The sequence below is a fragment of the Hypanus sabinus genome, chromosome 12 (genome assembly GCF_030144855.1).
Source record: "Hypanus sabinus isolate sHypSab1 chromosome 12, sHypSab1.hap1, whole genome shotgun sequence".
Lineage (NCBI taxonomy): Eukaryota > Metazoa > Chordata > Chondrichthyes > Myliobatiformes > Dasyatidae > Hypanus > Hypanus sabinus.
The window spans coordinates 36,936,433-36,949,517 of NC_082717.1; the positions used below are offsets into that span (position 1 = coordinate 36,936,433).

Below are 13,085 nucleotides of genomic sequence, written 5' to 3' on the forward strand. Positions count from 1 at the left end.
CCATTTCTTTGCCCACTCTCCTAAACTGACCAATTGTCTCTGTAACCTTTCCGTTTCTTCCACACTTCCTGCTCCGCCACCTATCTTGGTATCATTAGCAAACTTGACCACAAAACCATTTAATCCATAATCAAAATCATTGATATACAGTGTAAAAAGAAGCGGCCACACCACCTACCCCTGCGGAACACCACTAGTAGCCGGCAACCAACCAGAATAGGATCCCTGTATTCCCACCCTTTGCTTTCTGCCTATCAGCCAATGCTCCACCCATTCCAATATCTTTCCTGTAATTCCATGGGCTCTCATCTTACTAAATAGCCTCTTATGCGGCACCTTATTGAAGGCCTTTTGAAAATCCAAATACACAACATCCACAGCCTCTCCGTTGTCAACCTTATTTGAGATTACCTCAAAAAATTCCAATAGGTTGGTGAAGCAGGATCTTCCCTTCATGAAACCATGCTGGCTTGGGCCTATTTTGTCATGCACCTCGAGGTATTTCATAACCTCGTCCTTGAGGATCGACTCCAATAACTTTCCAACTACCGATGTCAGACTAATAATAATCTCCAAAGCCACCTCCTTCAGAACCCATGGGTGCACCTCATCTGGTCCGGGAGACTTATCTATCCTTCGTCCATTGAGCTTCCCAAACACTTTCTCTCTAGAAATCTTGACTAACTAATTCTATTTCCTGAGACCTCTGGTATGTTGCTATTGTCTTCCACTGTGAAGACTGATGCAAAATACTCATTTAGTTCCTCTGCCATCTCTTTGTTACCCATTATAATTTCTCCAGCATCATTTTGAATTGGTCCTATATCTACCTGTGTCACTCTTTAACTCTTCATATATTTTTAAAAACTCTTAATATCCTTTTTTATGTTAATTGTCAACTTCCTTTCATAATTCATCTTCTCTTTCCAAATGACCTTCTTAGTTTCCTTCTATAAGTTTTTAAAAGTCATTCAGTCCTCAGTTTTCCCACTAATTTTTGCTTCCTTATATGCCATCTCTTTTGCTTTTATGTTAGCCTTAACCTCTCTCATTAGCCACATTTGTGCCATTTTTCCATTCATGATTTTCTTTTTTCTTGGAATATATTTTTCCTGCACTTTCCTTATTTCTTATAGGGATTTCATCCAATTCTGCTCTACCGTCCCTCCATCTAGCTTGCTTTTCCAATCAACTTGGGCCAGTTCCTCTCTCATACCACTGTAATTTCCTTTGTTCTACTGAAATATCGATACACCTGATACCAGCTTCTCCTTTTCAAATTTGAAACTGAACTCAATCATAATATGATCACTACTTCCAAGGGGTTCCACTATCTCTAGCTCCCTAATTGCCTCATATTAGTGACCAGGATATTAGTACCCTTTGAGTTCAGGTGTAACCCATCGTTTTTGTATAAGTCATACCTCCCCCAAAATAGATTCCAATGATCCAAGAATGTGAAGCCCTGCCTCCTGCATCAGGTAGTTAGCCACACATTCATCTGCTTAATTCTGCTATTCTTACCTTCATTATTGCGTGCCTCAGGCAGTAATCCTGAGATTATTACTCGGGAAGTCCGGCTTTTCAATTTCCTTCCTAGCTCCCAGTAATCTTCCTTCAGGACCTCCTCTCTTTTTCTGTCTATGTCATTGGTACCAACGTGTACCAAGACTTCTGGCTGCTCGCCCTCTCTCCTCAGCATACTCTGGACCTGATCTGAGACATCCCGTACCTTGGCACCGGGGAGGCGACACACCATCCGGGTATCCTTGTCCGGCTCACAGAATCTCTTGTCTGTTCCCCTCACGATGGAATCCCCTATAACGACGGCATTTCTCCTGCTCTCTGGATCACGGCACTGGGCAGAGTGCCAGAGTCCCGTTTGTTGTGGTCTTCCTCTGTCAGGTCAACCTCTCCAACAGTATCTAAAACGATATAGGGATTTTTGAGGGGGACTGTCACAGAGGTGCTGTCCACTATCTCTCTATAGGTATTATCAATCACCTCCTCACTTTCCCTAATTAGCTGAAGGTCATCAAGTTGCAGCTCCAGATCCCGAACACGGTCCTTAAGGAGCCTCATCTCAATGCACCTGGTGCAGATGTAATCCTTACGGTGGCTGGGAGTCTCCCAGGGTCCCCACATCTGGCACTCCAAACACAACACTAATCCCAGATGCATACCTCTAATGCTACTGTTATTACAGAATAAATAAACCTGTAACATATCCCTTTACTATAAGACTCAACGGTCACAGGAAGCCTCTTCCTGTTTCCGCCTAAGCCCGTTGAGCCCTAGCCCTATCACTCTGTACCCTCTCATTCTGCTGCCCGCTGGATATGGCGGTGTTCTTATTAAGCCTTCCGCGCCCTGAGGTCATGCGCCTGTGCAGTCGTGCCTCTTTTGTCCCAAGTAGTTAAAAAAAAATCTATCTGAATTTTCTCCCCATAAACGGCAACTTACTCTGCTGCCTGCTTGCTGTGAATTGAAAAAACCATTGAAGATTGCTTCCCTATTTAAACCTTCTACGGTCTGAGGACACGCGCCTGCGCAGTTGTGCCTCTTTTGTCCCAAGTTGTCCCTATTAGCTCAAGCCCTCTAAGCCTGGCAACATTCTTGTGATTTTTACTCGTGAGGTACTGGGCCAAGTTCACTGCCTTTTGTAGGTTTTTCCATTCAAAGACATCAGTGTTTCCATTCCAGGCCATGATGCAACCAGTCAATATACTCACCTGTACACAGGTAAAGAAGTTATAACATAATGTACCAACTCTTGTACTCAGTGCCCTGACTGTAAGAGGCATGCATGCCAAAAAATTAAAAACCCTTTTTACTTCTGTTGCTGCATTCAGGGAGCTATGCACAACTTGGGCCATTGATCTCTCGTCTATGACATGCTAGGCACTGCCATTCACTGCCACCCTCGACTCCTACCACCAAACCAAATTTGTATGCTGTTAACGAGCTCACCCTAGATCCTATGTGGGACATTGTTAGGGGCCTTGTCAGATTCTGTATAAATATACTACACTGCACTCAACAATTATGTTGGTCACCACCTAAAATTAAAAGTCAGATTCAGGATATGATTTCTAATGCCATAAATGCCATGCTGACTATCTCTAATGAGGTCTTTCCTTTCCAAATGTAGGTAGTTTCTGCCCCTCAGAATCCCTTCAGTAAATTTCACTGCACTGTAGTTCCCCGGGTTGCCTTTGAAGCCCTGTTCAAATAACGGCACAATATATCATCATAGATACAAATATCTCTGCTAGGGCCTCAGAGATTTAGTCACCTTTATGCACTTCAAGACATCCAGCAGCTTTTTTCCAATGTGATGTTAAATTGCACCCTTATTCTCTCGCCTGAATTCCCTAGCTTCCAAGATCTTCTCTAACTAAACTCTGATGGTAAATATTAATTTTTTTTTGCCTCATACATCAAAAACCATGTTGATCCTTAAGGGGACCTATTCCCCCTCCAGTTAGTCTTTTGCTTGTAATATATTTATAGGATCTCAGGATTCTCTCTGATACCTGCCAAATCAATCTGCTCTTCTCTTGCCCTCGTGATCCCCCACTTAACTTTACTCCTACATTCATTTAGAACATCGTGCAAATTCACAAGATCACTGATGTGTTGGAGGCTCTTGTGGTGCATCCTGGAGTAGGCAACACCTGTAAATAGACTGGCAAAGAGGGCGTATCGCATACTTGCCCTTCATAGGTCGGGGCACTGGGTATAAAGTTTGAGAGGTTATCATGGCGCTGTATGCAGTTTAGTGGTGGGTGGCCACCTTCGGAGTAATCTGTGCAATTCTAGTCAGACGTGTGGAGATTTGGGGAGGATTTTGCCTGGATTGGAATGTATGACCTGTACGGAGAGGTTGGAAGAAATTCTCCAGAGCTTTAGAGGTTGAAGGATGACCTTATGGAACTGTATAAAAATGGACAAATTTGAGGTAAATGCAGACTTTTTCCCAAGGTGAAAATATCAAATAATAGAGTGAAGAGCTTTAAGATGGGGGGGGGGGAGTTTAAAGGAGATTTAAGGTTTTATTCTACACAAAGTATGGTCGATAGCTGCCAGATGACCTGATAGAAGTGGCGATGATAGAAGTGTTTAGGCAGCATTTAGGCAGACAAATGAATAGGTACAACGTATCAACCATGTGAAGATAGATGTGCTGTTTAATTCTGCAGTTTAGTCACCATGACATTGATAGATGAAGGGCCTAGGCTGTTCTGTTCTACATTCCACAAAAATAGAAAAATTCTTTTTCTAGAACCAAGACCCATTTTGCTGCCTTCCCTGCTGGGCTGGAAATGTGCTTTTCAGAAGCCCATTACCCTCTTTGTCCTGATATTACTGTTAACTCAATTTATCTTCTCTCAAAAACTCTTGCACATCTCTGCAACTTCCTGCACATTTAGACTATAATACATAGGAGCAGAACTAGGCCACTTGGTCCTTCGAGTTTGTTCCATCATGGCAGATTTATTATCCTTCTTAATCCCATTCTCCAGTCTCCTCTCAATAACCGTTGATGCCCTGACTAATCAAGAATCTATGAATGCCTGATTTAATTATACCCAAGTGACTTGGTCCAAGCAGCCATCTATGGCAATGAATTCCACAGATACCCCACCTTCTGGCTAAAGAAATTCCTCCTCATCTCTGTTCTAAAAGAATGTCCCTCTGCTCTGAGGCTGTACTCTGTAGTCCTAGACTCACCCAGTATAGGAAACATCCTCTCCATATCCACTATATGATGGCTGGCCTTTCAATAGGTTTCCTGAAATCCCACCTCACTCTTTTAAACTCCAATGAGTACAGGCTCAGAGTCATCAAGTGCTCCTCAGGTGTTTCGTTCTTGGACTCATTCTCTCTCACTTTTTCCTCAACACTTTCCAATGCCAGCACACCTTTTCCTAGATAAGCGGCCCAAAATTACGCACAGTACTCCGAACAGTAGTCTGATCAATGCCTTGCAAAGCCTCAGCATCACGTCTTTGCTCATACATTCTAGTTCTGTCAAAGTCAATGCTATCACTGTATTTGCTTTCTTTACCGCTGACCAGAGCTGTAGAGAATTCTGGGCAAGGGATCTCAAGTCCCTTTGCAGTTCTGATTTTTGTTAAGCATTCCCATGTGCGGCACCTTGTCCTTGGCCTTCTGAAAATCCAAGTGAACAGCACCCTCTGACTCTCGTCTATTCTGCCTGTTATTTCCTCCAAGAGTTCCAACAGAATTGTCAAACAAGATTTTCCTTGAGGAAACCGTATTTGGCTTTTTTTTTATCACATGCCTCCAAGTATCCCAAGTGGAATGTATCTATTCTGTGTCTTCCAAATAACCCCCAGACATTGCAGTTATAGCTGTTCTGCCATCATCTATGCTAGTGTCCCCTTCCAATCAACTTTGGCTGCTCCTCTCTGATCCCTCTAAATCCATATACTTCGCTGTGACACTGATACATTTCATTTTAACCATATAACCATATAACAATTACAGCACGGAAACAGGCCATCTCAGCCCTTCTAGTCCATGCTGAAAGCTTACTCTCACCTAGTCCCACTAGCCCATACTCAGCCCATAACCCTCCATTCCTTTCCTGTCCATATACCTATCCAATTTTACTTTAAATGACAATACCGAACCTGCCTCTACCACTTCTACTGGAAGCTCGTTCCACACAGTTACCACTCTCTGAGTAAAGAAGTTCCCCCTCCTGTTACCCTTAAACTTTTGCCCCCAACTCTCAACTCATGTCCTCTTGTTTGAATCTCCCCTACTTTCAATGAAAAAAGCCTATCAACATCAACTCTATCTATCCCCATCATAATTTTAAATACCTCTATCAACCTTCTATGCTCCAATGAATAAAGACCTAACTTGTTCAACCTTTCTTTGTAACTTAGGTGCGGAAACCCAGGTAACATTCTAATAACTTCTTCTCTGTACTCTTTCTATTTTGTTGACATCTTTCCTATAATTCGGTGAACAGAACAGTACACAATACTCCAAATTCGGCCTTACCAATGCCTTGTACAATTTTAACGTTACATCCCAACTCCTATACTCAATGCTCTGATTTATAAAGGCCAGCATACCAAAAGCTTTCTTCACCACCCTATCCACATGAGATTCCACCTTCAGGGAACTAAGCACCATTATTCCTAGATCACTCTGTTCTACTGTATTCTTTAATGCCCTACCATTTACCATGTATGTCCTATTTGGGTTATTCCTACCAAAATGTAGCACCTCACACTTATCAGCATTAAACTCCATCTGCCATTGTTCAGCCCACTCTTCTAACTGGCCTAAATCTCTCTGCAAGCTTTGAAAACCTACTTCATTATCCACAACACTACCTACCTTTGTATCATCTACATACTTGCTAATCCAATTTACCACCCCAACATCCAGATCATTAATGTATATGACAGACAACATTGGACCCAATACAGATCCGTGAGGCACACAACTAGTCACTGGCCTCCAACCTGACAAACAGTTATCCACCACTACTCTCTGGCAGCTCCCATCCAGCCACTGTTGAATCCATTTTACTACTTCAATATTAATGCCTAATGATTGAACCTTCCTAACTAACTTTCCGTGTGGAACCTTGTCAAAGGCCTTACTGAAGTCCACATAGACAACATCCACTGCTTTACCCTCATCAACTTTCCTTGTAACCTCTTCAAAAAATTCAATAAGATTTGTCGAACATGACCTTCCACGCACAAATCCATGCTGACTGTTCCTAATCAGACCCTGTCTATTCAGATAATTATATATACCATCTCTAAGAATACTTTCCATTAACTTACCCACCACTGACATCAAAATGACAAGCCTATAATTGCTAGGTTTACTCTTAGAACCCTTTTTAAACAATGGAACCACATGAGAAATACGCCAATCCTCCGGCACCATTCCCATTTCTAATGACATTTGAAATATTTCTGTCAGAGCCCCTGTTATTTCTACACAAACTTCCCTCAAGGTCCTAGAGAATATCCTGTCAGGACCCAGAGATTTATGCACTTTTATATTCCTTAAAAGCGCCAGTACTTCCTCTTTAATTGTCATAGTTTCCATAACTTCCCTACTTGTTTCCCTTACCTTACACAATTCAATATCCTTCTCCTTAGTGAATACCGAAGAAAAGAAATTGTCCAAAATCTCCCCCATCTCTTTCGGCTCCACACATAGCTGTCCACTCTGATTCTCTAAGGGATCAATTTTATCCCTCACTATCCTTTTGCTATTAATATATCTGTAGAAACCCCTCGGATTTATTTTCACCTTACTTGCCAAAGCAACCTCGTATCTTCTTTTAGCTTTTCTAATTCCTTTCTTAAGATTCTTCTTACATTATTTGAGCACCTCATTTACTCCATGCTGCCTATATTTATTGTAGATATCTCTCTTTTTCCTAACCAAGTTTCCAATATCCCTTGAAAACCATGGCTCTCTCAAACTTTTAACCTTTCCTTTCAACCTAACAGGAACATAAAGATTCTGTACCCTCAAAATTTCACCTTTAAATGACCTCCATTTTCTCTTTTACATCCTTCCCATAAAACAAATTGTCCCAATACACTCCTTCTAAATCCTTTTGCATCTCCTCAAAGTTAACCTTTCTCCAATCAAAAATCTTAACCCTGGTTCCAGTCCTATCCTTCTCCATAATTATATTGAAACTAATGGCATTGTGATCACTGGACCCAAAGTGCTCCCCAACACATACCTCTGTCACTGGACCTATTTCATTCCCTAACAGAAAATCCAACACTGCCCCTTCTCTAGTTGGTACCTCTATGTATTGCTGCAAAAAACTATCCTGCACACATCTTACAAACTCCAAACCATCCATTCCTTTTACAGTATGGGCTTTCCAGTCTATAAGTGGAAAATTAAAATCTGCCACGATCACAACCCTGTGCTTACTACAAATATCTGCTATCTCCTTGCAAATTTGCTCCTCCAATTCTTGCTCCCTATTAGGTGATCTATAACACACCCCTATAAGTGTTACTGTGCCTTTCCCACTCCTCAATTCCACCCAAGTAGTCTCCCTAGACGAGCCCTCTAATCTATCCTGCCAGAGCACCGTTGTAATATTTTCTCTGACAAGCAACACAACACCTCCCCCTCTTGTCCCTCTGATTCTATCACACCTGAAGGAACAAAATCCAGGAATATTTAGTTGCCAATCGCACCCCTCCTGCAACCATGTTTTACTAATAGCTACAACATCGTATTTCCAGGTATCAATCCATGCTCTAAGCTCATCCACCTTTCTTACAATGCTCCTAGCATTAAAATAAATGCATTTAAGAAATTCTCCACCTCTTCCTCTCTGTTTATCTCTAACGCTACAAAGAACTTTACTGTCTTGTTTTTCTTCCTTCTCCCATACATCTGTTCCTACACTCTGATTCCCCTCCCCTCGTACCTAGTTTAAATCCACTGGAGCCTCTCTAGCAAACCTACCTGCAAGAATATTTGTCCCCCTCCAGTTTAGATGTAAATCGTCCTGCCGGAACAGGTCCCACCTTCCCTGGAAAACTGCCCAATTATCTATAAATCTGAAGCCCTCCCTCCTGCACCATGTCTTCAGCTACGTGTTGATCTGCACTATCTTACTATTTCTAAACCCACCTACACGTGGCACTGGTAGCAATCCTGAGATTGCTATCCTGGATGTCTTGTCCTTTAACTTGGCACCTAGTTCCCTAAACTCACCTTTCAGGACCTCCTCACTCGTTCTACCCACGCCATTGGTCCCTACATGGACCACGACATCCAACTGCTCACCCTCCCTCTTGAGAATACTGAAAACTCGATCCGAGATATCGCGGACCCTGGTGCCAGGGAGGCAACAGACCATCCGGGATTCTTGATCTCTTCCACAGAACATCCTATCTGTCCCCTTAACTATCGAATCCCCTATCACTACTGCTCTCCTCTTTTCCCTCCTTCCCTTCTGAACTGAGGGTCCAGTCTCGGTACCAGAGACGCAGCCACTGCAACTTGTCCCTGGTAGGTCGTCCCCACCAACAGTATCCAAAACGGTATACTTATTGTTGATGGGAACGGCCACAGGGGTGCTCTGCTCTTCCTGCCTAGTCCCCTTCCCTCTCCTGACAGTCACCTGTCTCCTGACTCCTAGGGGTGACCATCTCCCTGAAACTCCTGTCTATTTCTGCCTCTGCCTCCCAAATGATCCGAAGTTCATCCAGCTCCAGTTCCCTAACATGGTTTGTCAGGAGCTGCAGCTGGATGCACCTTTTGCAGGTGTAGTCATCAGGGACAACAGTGCTCACCCTGACTTCCCTCATTCTGCAAACGGAGCTCTCAACTGCCCTAACTGCTGCCTCTATTACCTACTCCTAATCTAATCAGATTAATTAAAGGAGTTTACCCAGCCTTACGTCACCTGGAGTGAAAATCATACTCAGCGTCTGCTTGCTTTTTAAATTCCCCCGCTGATCTCAGAGGCCGACTTCCACGTGCTTGCGCAGTCATGCCCTGTTCAAGCCTCGCCTCTGTCTGTTCTCGCCAAAGCCATCCCAGTCTGCCTCAGTCCACTCTGACGATGGCCGCTGTACATGGCGGTCTTTCTTTTAAACCTTTGGCACGCTATGTCACGTGCCTGTGCAGTCTAGCCTCTTTGCCCCGATCATTAAAAAAAAATCACCTTCTCTCCGAGCCTCTTCTACCTCTTCCCTCTCCACCTCTTGCTTCGATTTAAATCTTAGCTTCTTCCTATCAAGCGACAGTGTGAATTTTACCATACTATGATCACTATCTTCAAAGGATTCCTTTACTTGAAGCTCCCTAATCAAATCTGGTTCATTACACTACACCCAATACAGAAATGCCTTTTCCCCTAGTTGGCTCAGCCACAAGCCTCCTGGATGGTCCTGAGTGTATCCTGCTCCAGCTCCAGTTTCTTGCGCATTGTCAGTCAAGAGCATAAGTTGGGACACGTCCCACAAATGCAGTCATCAGGGAGCCTATTAGTTAGCCTGAAATCACTCGTCTCACAGGAGGAGCATTCTACTGCCTGAACTACAATTTTTATGCCTTTAACTTCTCAACCTGTTGAACCAAAGCCTGACCACTGTAGCATTGTCCGCTCACACAGTGGTAACTCTGCTTAAACCTTGCTGCTTTTTCAAGTCAAGTCAAGTTTATTGTCATTTCAACTGTAAACTGCTGGTACAGTACACAGTAAAAACGAAACAACGTTCCTCCAGGACCCTGGTGCTCCATGAAACAACACAAAACTACACTAGACTATGTGAGACAGCACAAGGCTACACTAGCCTATGTAAAACAACATAAAAACTGCACTAGACTACAATAGGGGACTGTTGGCCCCTGATAAGTTACTATTAACCCAACCAATCTCCCATTAAGCCAATTAATTTCCAATGGTCCCACTTGCTTTAAAAACTGGCACGTAAAGTCCACAAGGAAGTGTCACCATCTCACTCCCTGATCTGCTACAGACTCACTACCCTAACAAATCAAGCTAAGCGTGACACATACCTTCTTCGCTACCCAGTTTAGCCAGATTGCCACTTTCAGAGACCAATGTACCCTTTTGTTTTGCTATTCTACAGCAGCCCCAGGATCAAAGTGGACTTCTCTCACCCTACTCTTAGAACATAGCCTCAAGATGGCATTTGGTAGAACAATCTAAAACTAGAGGGCATCGATTTAGAGTGAGAGGGGGAAATATTTAAAGGTGACCCGAGAGGCAAGTTTTCCCACTCAGAGGTTGATGGGCATGTGAAACAAGAGCTCACTAGGATTTTTTTAGTCCTGATGTGTGACAGCTGTGAAGCAGTTTTGTTCATGGAAGCAAATCATCTACGCACCAGCAGTAATTCCACCTCTCGTGAATGAGGCTGTTGTCAGCAAAGGAACTTGCTCAAGTATAAGTCCAGACTGCAGAGGTCTACCATCCCCACCCCAGCTAACAATGGGAAAAAAAGTTTTGATGCAACCCTGTTCCAAATAGGTTTTGCATTTTAATCTGTTTTTTTTGCAGCAGATTATGACCTATGAACATGTATTATGAATTATGGAGAACAATGCTAGATTAACAATTATGGACAGGTAGCAAATCCTTATATTGCTGGCACTACCTGCACCCCATGAAAGAATTTAAGCAAAAATAATTTCTTTCCAGCTGTGCGTCTATGTGCAAAAATTAGATGCAGAAAACCCACTTGATTATTTTTCTTCCCTCTTGCTAACTGTAGGTAAATTGTTACCAGCCTGCCATCACCTTGGCTGAAGACCATTAACTCAGAGGGATTAGGAGGTTTTCAAGATTCTATTCCTGCTCCACGCCCATAATGCTGCTGGGGAAAGAGAACACGTGCGTATTCAGTTTAAGCCTGCTAACATTTTGTTTATATTCCAGGTACACTTGGAAAAGGGCTGAAGGAACTGTTGCCCTTCATGTCATTCAGGACCCAGCAAGGAAGAGACCCTATACTAAATAAGACGCCTCACATCACAGAATAATCTTTATCTAGTTTACTTGAATAATTGAGAATTACTATTTAAGATTGCAAATACAAATTTTGGATAGATAGATTCATTAATACCAAGGTTTTAAAATCATGAAAAGGAAGGGAAACAATTACATTATTCTATCAATCATGTTATGAACAGAATTACAAAAATATTTTAAACAAATTAGATCAAAATCAATTTGCAATCAAACATCTTAATTGCGAGTCATTGCTTTGTTGTCGTAATACTGTAGTATGTAATTTGTCATTGTTAATTGCATCATATGCAATCTTTGCAAGTAAAAATCTCAAAGTCTGAAAAATAAAACAACACCACAGCTGTGGAAAATCTGAAACAATACAGGAAATGCTAATGTAATTCTCAAAACATAAGGCAAAGTCTGTAAAGGAAGAAACAAGAGTTACATAACACATCAATTTGATGGTCATTCATCAGCTCCTAGCAAGGAAAAGATCCTGTGGTCAATAAGTACTTAAGGCATAGATAGTTTTGGTTGGAACTGATCCTGGCTGACCAACTTAATGGAATTTTTCAAAGAGGAAGAAGACATGTTATTGTGGGCAATATGGTTAATATGGTCCTAAATAGACTTCAGTAAGGTCTTGTATAAGAGAGAAGGTTTGAGCTCATTTCACAAAGGGCTTGTTAATAGAAGGCAGTGGTTAATGATGGGAGTGAAAAATAAAAAAAAAACAAAGATGCTGGAATTCTGAGATAAATTGGGAAGTGGTGGAGGATTTTTGTGGTGAACCAAAGGAATTGGTGCTGGGACCCTTGCAGTTCCTCATTAATATAAATTTTAATAATATCTATTTGTTTATAAATAATAGGCCCTTCGAGCTGCCCTGCCCAGCAACCCCCTGAATTCATCCCAGCCAAATCACAGGACAATTTACAATGACCAATTAACCTACCAACCAGTACATCTTTGGACTGTGGGAGGAAACCTATGCGGAACAAAGATACTCCTTACAGGCAGCAGCAGGAATTCAACCTGGGTCACCTATACAGTGCTGGCTTTAATGGTTGAAGGTTGCTAATTAATAATTATCTTTTTGGGTTTACCACTCTCTGTAATCTTGGCCTCTGCTTAAATATGAATATGGAAGATAGAATCAGTAATCTTAAGATTATACAAAAATTAATGCTGTTCAGAGAGGGTAGTGGGAGGTTACAGGAAGATATCAAAAAGTAAAATTTTGCAGACCAAAGGCAGATGAAACTGATAAGGTGTGAGGTGGTGCACTTCACTGAGGATTTGATAGAGTGGGACGTACACAATATATGGCAGGGCCATGGGGAATACTGAGCATGCCAGAGGTGGCCACACAGGTGAGGTGGTAAAGCTGTAAGGGATGCTTGTTTCCATTGGCTGGGCTACGGCAGGGAGATTGGTGGTTGTCTGTCATATCGAACCACCGTGGGAGAGTTTTTAAAGTGGGAAAGCTGTTGCACTGGGGCAGTTTCACTCTCTGCACCTTGGAAGCCTGGGTCCAAAGGTACGAGTAGTCATA

At 42.4% G+C, this 13,085-nt stretch overlaps 1 protein-coding gene across 2 annotated transcripts in view; it reads left to right on the top strand.

The window, feature by feature from the left end:
* LOC132402474 (3-hydroxyanthranilate 3,4-dioxygenase-like) overlaps positions 1-12,366 on the top strand; it is a 35,169-nt gene extending 22,803 nt beyond the window's left edge. The window contains exon 10 of one of the 2 annotated variants that reach the window (XM_059985328.1): positions 11,292-12,366. In XM_059985328.1, the coding sequence (XP_059841311.1) occupies positions 11,292-11,295 (4 nt within the window). In that variant the 3' untranslated portion in view covers positions 11,296-12,366. The remainder of the gene's footprint in view (positions 1-11,291) is intronic. The other variant, XM_059985327.1, reaches the window with a different exon arrangement.
* Positions 12,367-13,085: the final 719 nt, after the last annotated feature.